Source organism: Octopus bimaculoides, chromosome 18 (assembly GCF_001194135.2).
Source record: "Octopus bimaculoides isolate UCB-OBI-ISO-001 chromosome 18, ASM119413v2, whole genome shotgun sequence".
NCBI classification, from domain to species: domain Eukaryota; kingdom Metazoa; phylum Mollusca; class Cephalopoda; order Octopoda; family Octopodidae; genus Octopus; species Octopus bimaculoides.
The window spans coordinates 28,631,727-28,645,178 of record NC_068998.1 but is presented as its reverse complement, the minus strand read 5'-3'; the positions used below and the strand labels follow the sequence as shown (position 1 = coordinate 28,645,178).

Sequence of the window (13,452 nt, the reverse complement as noted above, 5' to 3'; positions counted from 1 at the left end):
ATATATATATAAATGTACATATGTGTACAGATATGTATGTATGTATGTGTGTGCATGGGTAAAGGTGCATACTTCCATTTACCTGTCCATAATCTTTGTGTAATCTCTAAAAGTATGTAGGAATCAATGTCTATGAGTAATACACAGTGATCAGAATGTCCCTTTAACATTTCAATTTTATATATTATTTAAATTTAAATACGAAAGGGACTTCTGAATTATCTTGTATATTTGTGTGTTGTATATGTCCATAGATATGTGGGCATTTATATTATACAACATTAGGCATACATACTACATACATGAACATGTGTGTGTGTGTGTGTGAGAGAGAGAGAGAGAGAGAGAGAATACACACACACACACACACACAAACACACACACACACACACACACACACACATACACACACACACACACACACACACACACAACCATACAAATATGCAGAATAGTAGAAATGTTGAGGAGCAAGATATTTGTAAAATAAAAATAAACTATAAATAAATGAAAGCTTCAATTTATCTCCTTTATTATGTTGGTATATTACTAGGGTCTGTCATTCTGGTAGTGGCAGGCATATAGGGTCCTTTGTTGTAGTAGCGATAGTAATGAATGGATTAGAGTCTTTCGTTGTGTCAGTGGGGGTGGTGAATCTTATAGGGCTCTTTGTCATTCAGGTGATGTATATAATAAATAGGGTTCTTCGTTGTGGTGATATTTATGTAATAGGATGAAAGTAGGAAATGTAATGTTTGTAAATGAAAGTAAACAATGTTGGAGTAAGGTGTGACAGTGGCATTAGACCTCGGCTGCATGCTGATGCACTGTCAAGTGATAATTTGGAAGCTTGCACTTAGCAGCAGGCATCTTTGGAAGGAGACAGAATGGAAAAGGGAGAGTGAGAAAGAATGAAAAGGGGAGAGAGAGAGAGAATGGAAAGGGAAGCGAGAGAGAGAGAACGGAAAGGGGAGCAAGAAAGAGAGAGAGGAAGAAAGAAAAGAGGAAGAAAGAGAGGGTAGCAGAGAGAGAGAGAGAGAGAGAGAGAGAGAGAGAGAGAGAGAGAGAGAGAGAATGTGCAGCTATAACATAGTACATGTATGATATTGCAAAAGCATGGTATCTTCAGAAAAGTGATCGATGAAGAGGAAAAAACTTACCAAATCCAGGAATGTCTTCTTCGGGCACTCAAGGACTCGTTACCTGGCACTGATAACATTGCTGTCCGTAGAGGCATTTTTGGTTGGGCCATTGATAGTAAATCCTCTTAGAAATCAGGGGTTGGGGAGGGGGAGTTGAATAATTACTATTTGTGCATGAAAAAAAACCCACCTAATCTCAGTGAAATTCTGAAATATGAGTAGTGGTCTAGTTTTGTGCAGGCAATCAATGCTTGGCAGCAGCAGCAGCAGCAGTGGTAGTGGCAGCAGCAGCAGCAGCAACAACAGCAGCAGTAACAGCAGCACCAACAACAGTAGCTGCAGCAGTAGTGCTTTGATGGATGCTATAATTGTGCCCCATTCTCTTTAACGTAGAATCCCACAACCTATTCATTGATCCATTGGACCTGAATGAAATGAACAAAGCAATCATTTGTCCATCAGAGACAAAGTGACTGTGTCACATGTGCTAGAAAACATTCTGTGTAGCTGACATAGGACATTCACATACTAATATATGTAGTCTCTCACAGCTGTGTCAGCCAATAGCCAACTACACTATTAGTTGTTCCAGTAGGTGTTTCTAAAATATATGATCAGTTTTACACCACTAAACACACACACACACACACACACACGCACTCCATGCACACACACATTCATACTGCGCACTCTAAACCATACACAAACATGCAGCATTCCACATATACACACATATATGTACCATACACTCCAAACACACGCATACACTTATCACACACAATATTACACCACTCCACACACACACACACACACACACCACTCCTTGTACACACCACTCCACACACATATATACACTCAGTCCGTACACTCACACAAACATACACATTCCACACACATCATCCCATCCTGCACAGATACACACATCTCCCATGCCACACAAACACTCAAACACATAACACACATGACACCTACACTCCTCAATGACATACACCTACCATAAATATACATATACACATATACACGGAAAATAGTATTCTGTGTATATGTTTGTATGCAGTAGATGTATGTGTCTGTGTTGTGATGAGTGTAATATGCATGTGTCTGTGTGGTGTGGCAGGTGAATGTCTGTGGAGTGTGTGTATGTATGCATGTGTGTGTGTGTGTGTGTGTGTGTGTGTGTGATGTATATGTGTTTGTGCAGTGTGTGTGTTGTGAGTGGAAAGGTATGATGTACAAGAATAGCTTTTATAGGCACGTGTATATTTCCGTGTGAGTGTGTGTGTGTGTGTGTGTGATTGAATGTAAGTATATGTCGGAGTATGTGAATATACATGTTTTTATGTATGTGTGTATGTTTGAGAGATGGAGAGGTAGATAGAAAAGGAGAGTGAGGGGGGGAGTGGGAATCCATATAGTGAGAAATTATATTTTTATGCTGTATAGTTGTTGACAGTGGTTAATCTATAAACATATTTCCTAACTTGAAACAAAGTAAAGCTTTGTTCAACACTATAACAATATAATACATTAACTTACTTGATATCTCATTGATATTGCATAAATTTACTGAATCATGATCACATTACCTGAAATAATTACATAATAAAATATAATAATAAAAGTTATTCTAAAAAGAATATGAAAACAAAAATTATTCTTTAAAATTACTAATTTTTTTTCTTCTTTTGTTGATGGTTCAAATAGTTAGGAACTGCTCAATATTGTTTAATCTTTATTTCTGTGTTTGATATTCCTTGTCTAGTAACTTGGACATTTTTTTGAACATGCAAAAACAATGACAAGCTTAAGCTAATCTTTTAACATCCATCTCCTCATTTTCCAAATGGTTTTGTTTACAAGTCTTTGTTCTAACATTAATACTAGCATTTATTTTATTGATTTATTTTATTATTTTATTGAAGCTAGTGATCTAAATTATTAATGCAGGAAGTGATAATCTAAATTTAAACATGGATGCCATCAAATTCCAGCAGTTGAGCTGACCAATACCTAGTAGTAGTAAGTGAGTGTAGTGTCTCAAGCCTCAAAGATTATTTAGCTTTTACCTGTCATCTGCTGCTAAGGACACAAGATGTCCACAAGTACCCTATTACATATGCATCTTACTTATTTTTATAAGCAAATAATAAATCTAGGCATACATCTTTTCTTATCAGTTCCGTGGAATAGGACAGTTCAGTATGTTGACAAGGTTAGGGTTAGTGCAATACCAACAACAGTGTTTGAACTCATAACTTATAATTACTTGGTCATTGTTACTAAAGTGCATTACTTGAGCATGCTGTAGTATATTAGCCACAGTCATCAACAGCTGAAGACCTCCACTTAACTTCACACTTGTAGTAAGTTGCATGTGGTAAATTCACAGGAAATTGATGATATCACAATAAAAAAAAAATTTTAATCCTATGTTGAATGGCTAATTAGAATCAAGAAAATAACTGGATACATGAAGGTCATGTGATGACTCAGGTAAACTAGAACTATTATTAACAAACTGGTTGAGAAAATATTTTTACACTTGTACTAAGAGAGTAGATAGCCAAACAGTGTAAAGCACCGGACACAAAATGTTTCTTCTGTTCAGGGCACAGGAATGGGAGAGTCTACAATACTATATATGATTAAAAGTAAAAGAAACTAACTGCTAATGTCAGTTCTTTACTGTTTTTACATCAACTTTGAAAGGATCAAAAACTTCACATACTTTTATGCACTTTTGGATTATGTTTATACTTTATTACAAGACTGAAGGAAAGAGTAGTACATAATATTGTTTGGACTGTTAACTATAGTATATAACTGTTAACAATGGTATATAATATTGTTTGGACTGTTAACTATAGTATATAACTGTTAACAATGGTATATAATATTGTTTGGACTGTTATCTGTAGTGTTGTTTGAACTTTTAACTTCAGTATGTAGAGTCATTAACAAAGCATATAATGCTAACTAGAGTATATAGAGTTAAGTATAGTATATAGCATTGTTTGAACTGCAAACTATAGTGCATAGTGTTGTTAACTGTAATATGGAGTCGTTTTAACTGTTAATTGTAGTATATTTCATTGTTAATCATAGTATATGGTGTTATTAACTATAATAAATGGTGTTGTTTACTAACTATAGAATCGATATAAAGTGTTGTTTGTGAACTGCAGCATACAGTGCTATTTGAACTATTAACCAGAGACTGAAAATATCAGGTCTGTTATCACAAGCCAACAGAGGAGAACTTCTGTGGTTGCTGAACCTGTTAGAAAAGTGGCTTATAAAAGGAAGAATACACTGGACAATGTGATCCTGGAGACATTATTTGAAAATAAGTCCTAATCGTCTTGGCTGGAATGCTTTGATCATAAGTATGTTTGATCAGATATGACCAGGAACTACAACAACTACTATATATCGAAAGGTGTGCTTTAACTAAATATCTATAAGTACAGTCAAAAGAAATTAGATATCCTACCAGATGCAGTATATCTTATTCCACCAAACTTTTAGCTTATTACATAATAATAATAAAGCAAAATTCTCAGAAGTTAAAATTTTGAAGAGGAAATGAAAATAGATTCATTTCTGGGGGAAAAAAAGATTAAACCAAGTGTCTAATATGGAGAATAGAGACAGAGAAGGAAGCCATGATAGAGGAACAAAGGAGTATGGTTTATGTGGACTAGCAAGTTTTAGCAAACAGAAACAGTTGAGAGACGTAGAGATCATCACTGGGCTAAACAGAACATTGAAGCCAAGTAAGTTAGTAAATGTTACTAAGTATCTTCTAGTATTTATTACTTCTATATATATATATATATATATATATATATATATATATATATATATATATATATATATTGTACATATATATAACTAAATATATATACTAATGTATATGCTGTGTGTATTTTCTGATGGTTGCAATGGTGTATCGAAGTATATAAACTCTCATTGTCACTGGTGTTTATATACTCTAAATGAGAGTTTATATACTCCAATGTGTTATTGCAGCCACTGGAAAATACACAAAGTATATACATTAGTATATATGCTTAATAATATCTATTACACTAGTGCGGTTTTTACTTCTTATGAAAATGTGTGTGTGTGTGTGTGTGTGTGTGTGTGTGTGTGTGGATTGATAAATACTAGAAGATACTTAGTAATATTAGTAATATTTACATTATTTGGAGACACATAAACATAAGTAAACACACACATAGACACAGATGGACAGGCATACATACATAAATGTTCATCTGTCTGAGTGACTTGGACCATCTGGTCATTTATGAGGACGACTGCTGACTTCTGTGGTGGCTTTGCTTAAACTGAAGAGAAATGTTGTGCACCATGACCATCTTATCATTCAGAGGCAAGACCAGGTTAAGATGACTGGGGAGGGAAATGGATGCAGTAGATGACCAAGATGTCCTACTTGCTTCATCTTGCTCTCTCCACTCCACAAAGTGTTGCCTTCCCTTCCATTGAACCACAAAGGTTTCTTTTGCAGAGACTGCATATTAGGCAACTCCTAATATGCTAGTTAACCCAACGTTGGCACCTGACAGATGCTACTACTCTGGGTGACAGTTGACCTGGGAATAATAGTGAATAGTGGCAAAGTGGTGATTCCACATTCCTCAAAACCATGGAGCTCCCAAACCAGGACCCCACTACTGGATACATACCCAGGATATGCATACATGCATATATATGTATGCATACAATGGGCTACTTTCTATTTCTGTCTACCAAATCCACTTGGAAGACTTTGGTCTACCCTGAACAATAGCACAACACAATTGCTCAAGGTGTGACACAGCCCCAAACTACAAAACTGAGAAGCCTACTTCTTAACCACATAGTTGTGCTTATATATATATACATATATATTGTATATACAAACATACATATATTCATATGCATTCATATGTATATACACATACTCACTCACACATCAATACTATCATCTTTATATCACTTTCTAGCATCATTCCACCCATAATTTGTAGAAACCATTCTAAATCTGAGACATTGGAGCAAGCTGGTCTCCGCTAGCCTGTTGCATCTTTCCAAACCATCAAACTTGTGCCAACATGTAAAGTAGTAGACAAAAAAATGATCATCATCATGACAATGATGGTAATGATGTTACTCTAACACACACATGTGTGTATGTATGTATGTATGTATGTATGTTTGTATTTATGAATGTATGTGTGTATGTATGTATGTATATTGAAAGTTCTGTACCTTATCTAACAATTTAAAATATTTATATTATTTTTGAAAGAAATTTGGTATGAATTTGTACACATCCTTTCAATTACTCATGCTTCAATCCATTAAACATTCTTTACTGAGTTAATGTCCACATTTCAGTAATAAATGCACCACATAAATGAAGTAAAGTTAATTTGCAACCAAGAAGTTGTCCCAGTTACAGCTATTTCACTCTGTTTAAATCACTAATGTATTTAGAAAATGTATGAACACTATAACATCTTAACACTTTTCTTCGGTCTATCTAAACACTGGTGCCTAAGAAAGAATTATATTTATATCTCAACAAGTATTGCAGTTCCATCAACTGACTCATTTGACATAACACTTTACAGCATTTGATTCAATATTTTTTACAACTTATAAATTTTATGAGTTTTATTTTTTCAGTTCTTTTAGATAAGTATCATAAATATTCCAAGATTTGATGTTATGATAATTCTTTGAAATTGCAGTTTCTAAACTCATGCTTTCTTAATTAGTGGGATCATTACATCAATTTTGGATTCTGATAGTTAAGCAAATTTACAGCAACTGTCTTTTCACAGCCAAAGGCTGGTTTTTATGTTCTGTGATTGGAGCAGAAGTTTATTTAGCTAATTGTCTCTAAATTAGGAACAAAAATTCATTTCTATATTTCTCTAAATTAGTATCAGATTTAGTTCACAACAAATTATGTTCACTATATTTTCTATTAAAAAAGTCAAATTCAATTAGGTAAAATTAGAGAAAACCTATACAGAAGCTGGTCAATATTTTTCAGGTGAATAGGGAAGATTTTGAATTGAAACAAATAAGCTTAACTCACAGACATATATTTATCTGAATTTGCTATGACACATAAAGAGAGAAGAAAATCAATAATCTTTCTATTGCTTCATCATGACATAGTGTAGGTGTGGAGATATATACTAGCAGAAGCAGGAAATACATAACTAAACATCACATAATTGTAATTAATGGTTAGAATATACACATGGATAATAGTGAATAGACTGCATTCCCCTCCTCAGTGGGTAGATTAGCAGATGCAGGAGTATAGACCTGCTGATGATAAAGTATAAGACAACCGATGATAGAGTATAGTGCAGTAGATACGTTCAGTACACAAGCAATTATCATGGGATAGACAGGCCAGCAAGTGATACAGAACATATTAGCAGATAGTAAGGAATAGACTTGTAGATAATAAGGGATATACTAAACAGGTGTACAGAGTCGCCCAACAGAAAGTCTTATTACCACACGTGACAACTGTTGATATTAATGTTTTTATTCATAATTGGGGTCACATTACACCTTTTTATGATTTAGTGTGTGAGTTGAAGTGTGATTTAAAGATCAGGTTCAATTCCAATTGATATCTCACATGCAAACAAAGAAAACTGCTGTAATGACCACAACAAAAATATATTTTTCTGTTGAAGGTAATTACACTTTATCTTAGCTTGGATATTCAACTATTTTAATATTTTGTCAAGAGAAGAATATTGTAGAATGCAATTTAGTAACATATGTGATATTCCTGAGTAAGGAGGATTACAGTTAGACAAGATGTGTTGTTTTGAATAAAACAATTTCAATAGCTGGCCTCATTCTCATACACTCCTCAAACCTTATAAACTACATTATTGCAGCAGTGATTGTATGAAGGATAGTGGAAACAGCTCCATGATCTAGGCTGGCTCTCTGCTAGCCTTTCGTTACCAAATTTGATTGTCACTCTTCTACCTCTAGTTTCTGTTCATTCATGTGTAATAAAATGTGAAGTTTTAGAAATTTTAACACTTTCATTTTGATAAAATCCTCAGTTACTGAAATTATCTTCAGCAGTTCAATCTAGCCAATGCGCATTCTTGAGTTTATGTCTAGTAACTACTGCAACTTCGATAGTTTGCTAGTTCTTAAACTACCAAAGTATTCAGTAACTGCTATTTCAATATGGATAGAGTTTAATTAACTGGAAACAGTGATAAAGAATATCAGACCTTATTTAAAAGTAAAGAATATTCTCAATAAATAATAGATATCCAGGGAAATAATCCATCATTAAGAGAAAAGAAATACTATCCCTATCATCAGATGTTATTTTATCAAAATAACTACTCTTCATGAATTCTGCACTCATACTGGTAAACTGAAGGCCAACTGATGATTAACTCAGATATTAACGTGTGGCCACTGGTAAATACACTGATGATATACCCTCTTGTCAATGTAAATGAACTGAATCCTCTCTAATTATAATTTGCTACTACAAGATTATCCTAATAACTTGTACCAACTTAATTGGCAATCTATCAGTTATGACAATAAGGGTTTCAGTTGATCTGATCAAAAGAACAGCCTGCCTGTGAAATTAACATGCAAGAGGCTGGGCACTCCACAGACACCCATACCCTTAACATAGTTCTCAGAGGGATTCAATGTGACACAGAATGTAACAAGGCTGACCCTTTGAATTACAAGTGTACATTTTTCATTTTTGCTCCAGCTGAGTGGACTGGTGAAATGTGAAATAAAGTGTTTTGCTCTTTTGCCCAAGGACACAACTTATGACCTTACAACTATGAGCTGAATACCCTAACCTGTAAGTCACATGCCTACTACATGCCTTCACTTAGGAGATCACTCAGCCTATCTGTCAATGAAGAGCATGGCTGTCTGCATGAACTGATGAAAATTGCAGGACTTAGTGAACATTGACACCTCAAACGCACATTGCGCCCACAGAATCCCATTGTCCCAGGGCCCTATCTGATCAAGAGGTTAATTTGTACTATTGAGAGATCAGCTATCTTACACCTCGTTTCTTTATTGTTTATTCAGAGGAGGAAAAGTAATGTCCATTGAGACCTCCATGACTTGTAGGAGGAAGGAAGGCAGCAAACTTTTGATTAGTAATGTTAAAGGCACCTAATAGACAAGCAACAACATTAAACCAGATGAGAGATTAAAACTGTTGTTAGTATTCTCAATCATGACACAAAGAGAAGATACAAACAACAGATTTATAGCACATCAGTGGGACATGAGTGTAGACTTCATTCAGATCATCTGTGTCCTTGTGAGTGTATGTTCCATTATATTAAGATAAGATTAAAGAAGACTTTATTTAGCAGTGTGTCTGTGTAATATCACAATAGACTTTCTTTACAAGTGGTTTATTAAATCAAATTTGTAGAGCTTATGTTTCCAGGATATTAATTATAGCTGGAATAGCACATACAATGTGTAAGTGAGATGAAAATAGCATTATTGGAAGTCAAAATTGTATTACAAACTGAGGTGGTTGGATGCTTAATACTATTTTTTAGTAAACCATAATTCAAGTAGCAAACATGGCAGCAAAACAGTTTCCTAAGCTATTCAATTTAGGAATCATATCTTAACCTTTTATCTTTAGAGACAATGTTTTTTTCATGAAGTTATAGATTGTAAGGACAGAATCACTGAAGATGTAATGTTGATCAAACTATGAAGAAAGACTTGAACAATATAGAAAACATCACATATATCATTATCTGAGATTGTTCCAAAATATTTGTGATTATGCCATTGGTTTTCTCAAGAAATGACTTAACATGTTCTACAACAAACCCTTATATAAAAATATTCCTAACAATTTCCACATCATCCACAATAATAATCATAAGCATAACTATAATGAAGGAATCGCCATGTAATTGCTAAATCTGTTCAAAACAATAGTTAAACCTCCTTAAGCCATACCTTAAGAAGGGAAAGACAAATTGGATAAATTGCTTCTAGATTTATCATATATGGAAGAAAATATGGGATGGAAATGCTAAAATAATTTACTATTAGGTCTGCTTGGTTAGTACAGAACTGAAGGTGAGAGGCTAATAGCATCTACCTTTTTCCATGAGTGAATGAGGGAGCTCTCACATGATATCTTGGCCTGCTACAAATAGTGGTTGTGTCTCCCTCAAATGACACTCAACCATCTTCCAAAAAAGAGGAACTAACTGGATAAAGTCTTCTTAGCTAACTATGTTATGAAACAAATAATAAAAATTAGAGATGAATGGGCAGCTTTTGACCATAAATCTACTCAACCAGCCCTTACAAATATCTCACAAAGTTTTCAAATATCTCACAAAGAATATTAAAATATAAAACGTAACCATATTTTTACCTACAATGTGAACTGGTGACTGTTACTCAATAAAACTTAATATGTTATAGAACAGCAGTTGCTACAACTTTCCTCACAACTATTATGATGGTCCCATGAGTTAAAACAGACAACTTTCTACTAATAATTGATCTCAATTGATCTCTGAATGTACTATTAACTTCATTACACATGGCCTGAAAAGAAAGTATGAGCATTTTTTTTCTAACCAAGCAGAATAAATAATAGCGAGAGAGTGGGGACAGTATGAAGAGAAATATAAGCTTAAAACACATAGAATGCTATGCAAACATCTGACTAGTCTGACCATTGCAGCTGAATTACTAAACTATGAAAATTATGAAAAATAATTACTGCAAAATTTTCAAAGACAGCTAGTTTCATAATAATCTCTCATTTCAATCAGCATCTTTCATCTTGACATGCATGGCCACTTAACATCTGTCTATAATGTATACTTAACAAATTGCTGGGTCTGGTAATTCATAAGCTCTCAGTTTAAATCCAGCTGAAGTCAACTTTGCCTTTCATTGTTACTGGGAAATAATATAAACTTGCAAATCAACAACCAGGTCAATTTATATTCCCATAGCACTTCCCAGACATGAATAGAATTATAATAGTTTCAAATTTTGGCACAAAGCTAGCAATTTTAGGGATGCGTTAAGACAAATTAAATCAACCTCAATATGTAACTGATACTTTATTTTATTGACCCACAAAAAGGATGACCTTGATAGAGTTGTACAGCTAGAGAAATATCACTTTGCATTTTTTTCAGTTACTTCAGAGAATTCAATTACAAAATAATAATTTTCTTAACTTTGGCTCCTAGTCACTGCATTATCATTAGATTGACCTTTAAAACAAATCTATTTAACTTAGTAGAAGACATTGCCAACTACTTGCAAGAACTAGCTCATAACTGTTCAAGCCAATCATGAAAAGACTTTTTTGTGAATTTACTGTTTGTCATGAACACATAAGTTCAGGATTTCTATGTTTTTGAACATCATCAAACAAGATCACACTCATAATACTTTCGATAGCATACCATGTATATAGTGTTTCTTTTTCAAAGTTACCTTTCTAAGTTTCAAAATTCTTCTGCACACAGCAGTTTCCACACCTTTCCTCACATTTATTATCATAGCCTCCACAAGATAAAATAAACAACTAACATCTCATAATTGATCTCAATTGATTTCTGAACATACTGTTAACTTCATCATATATGGTCTGAAAAGAAAACATGAGCTTTGTTTTTTTTTTTTTTTTCATAGTCAAGCAGAATAAATAATAGTGGGGAGGGGGCAATATAAAAAGAAATATCTAGGTCAGTAAGCACATATTAAGAGCTGTTTGTTGCTCAGCAAGTACTTTTCTTATAGAAGTTTCATCAGAATAATAGTAAGTATCATAGTTGTACAAACACTGACTAGATTCTAAATATCCTGTACTAAGATTTTTTTTCCCTGACTCTAAAAATTTTATTATTGAGCTGTTATGTAATAGAGAAGGTAAAGTCAGTGAACATGGTCTTTTCTCCTTTCAACATATCCTTCACAGGTTTAGCACCTTCAAAGACAAGTGTTAAAAATGGTAGTAACATCGAACAGCCATATTGATGTGGTGATAAACGTTTCTTCTCAGTTTAGTAACTACTTTCATCTCTGATAGAGATTTTCTAACTAGCTACTTTGCTTGTTGAAATAAGAGATCCCTTACTTGAAAAGAAAGTAAGGGTTTGTAACAACAAAGGTCTTCAGTGTCTCAATATATTCACTTAATCAATGCCAGCATGGAAAAACAGATGTAAAATATATGAATAAAATTTATATATAATATTTATATATACATACATGCATAAACATATATGTAGGTTTGGTGATACTACCAGGAAAATGGAAAATAGAACTCAAAACATGAGTAGCATGCATGCATATATTCACATTCATACATACATTGTTGACGTCATAGGAATTTATAAATTTTCAAGATAACATGGAATAATTCTTTTTTGGAATTGGATCTTGAAGCACATATAAAGCTATAAATAATAGAATGTAAATATTGGGTTGAAAATCCCTTTTGGATAGAAAAAGTCAAATATTTGCTTAATGGGACTTGAATCCACATCTCCAGTGGACATGACAGGTGTTTTACCAGTGTACCAAAGTATTCCTTTGAACTTCTCTATCCATCTTAGAAACTATATTCTTACTAGCAAGAATTGTAGGTTTGTTGGAGTCATAAGAATTTATAAACTTTTGTGAAAATGTAGAATAATTTCTTTTTTGTAATTTTGTAATTGATTTTTGAAGTATGAGTATTGGCTGAAAATTCATAGGCTGACCAAGATACTCTCATGGAATGTAACCAAATGAGGATTCTTTTTCAATATAGTACCCTCCTTGCAGTCCATACATTCTTCCATCAGTGTTTCAGTGTTTGGATCCCATTGGTGAAGAAGCTTTCATCCTGTTGCTCAAACAAAATCATGAACAGCAGATATGACATCATCACTATGATACTGTTTTTGCATGTTGAGGAATAAAAGATAGTCAGATGGGGTGAAATTAGGAGAAAAGGGAAGGTGATCAAGGAGTTCAAAACCACAGTCATTTAAACTAACGACTTGTGTGCTGGAGCATTATCCTGATGAAATAAGACCCCGTTCGTCAGTTTTCCTGGGCATTTGGTCTTGATAGCCTATTGTAACTGCCTCGGCAAGCAGGCATAGTACTCAACAATGATGATGTGGCTCTTTTGAAGATAGCCAATGCCTTTTGCATCCCCAAAACTCAGGTCGTCATCTTCCCTGCGGATGAAATGATATTGACC

At 33.9% G+C, this 13,452-nt stretch overlaps 1 protein-coding gene across 2 annotated transcripts in view; it reads right to left on the bottom strand.

Annotated features, from left to right (window-relative positions):
- The window catches only part of LOC106867760 (cAMP-specific 3',5'-cyclic phosphodiesterase 4C), a 704,791-nt gene that overhangs the window by 480,311 nt on the left and 211,028 nt on the right, over positions 1 to 13,452 (bottom strand). Inside the window, exon 1 of one of the 2 annotated variants that reach the window (XM_014912734.2) lies at positions 1,161 to 1,708. The exons of the other annotated variant lie outside the window; for it this stretch is intronic. Coding sequence (XP_014768220.1) covers positions 1,161 to 1,252 — 92 coding nt within the window. The 5' untranslated portion in view covers positions 1,253 to 1,708. Of the gene's footprint in view, positions 1 to 1,160; positions 1,709 to 13,452 lie in introns of those variants that run through there. 2 annotated transcript variants of the gene reach the window in all.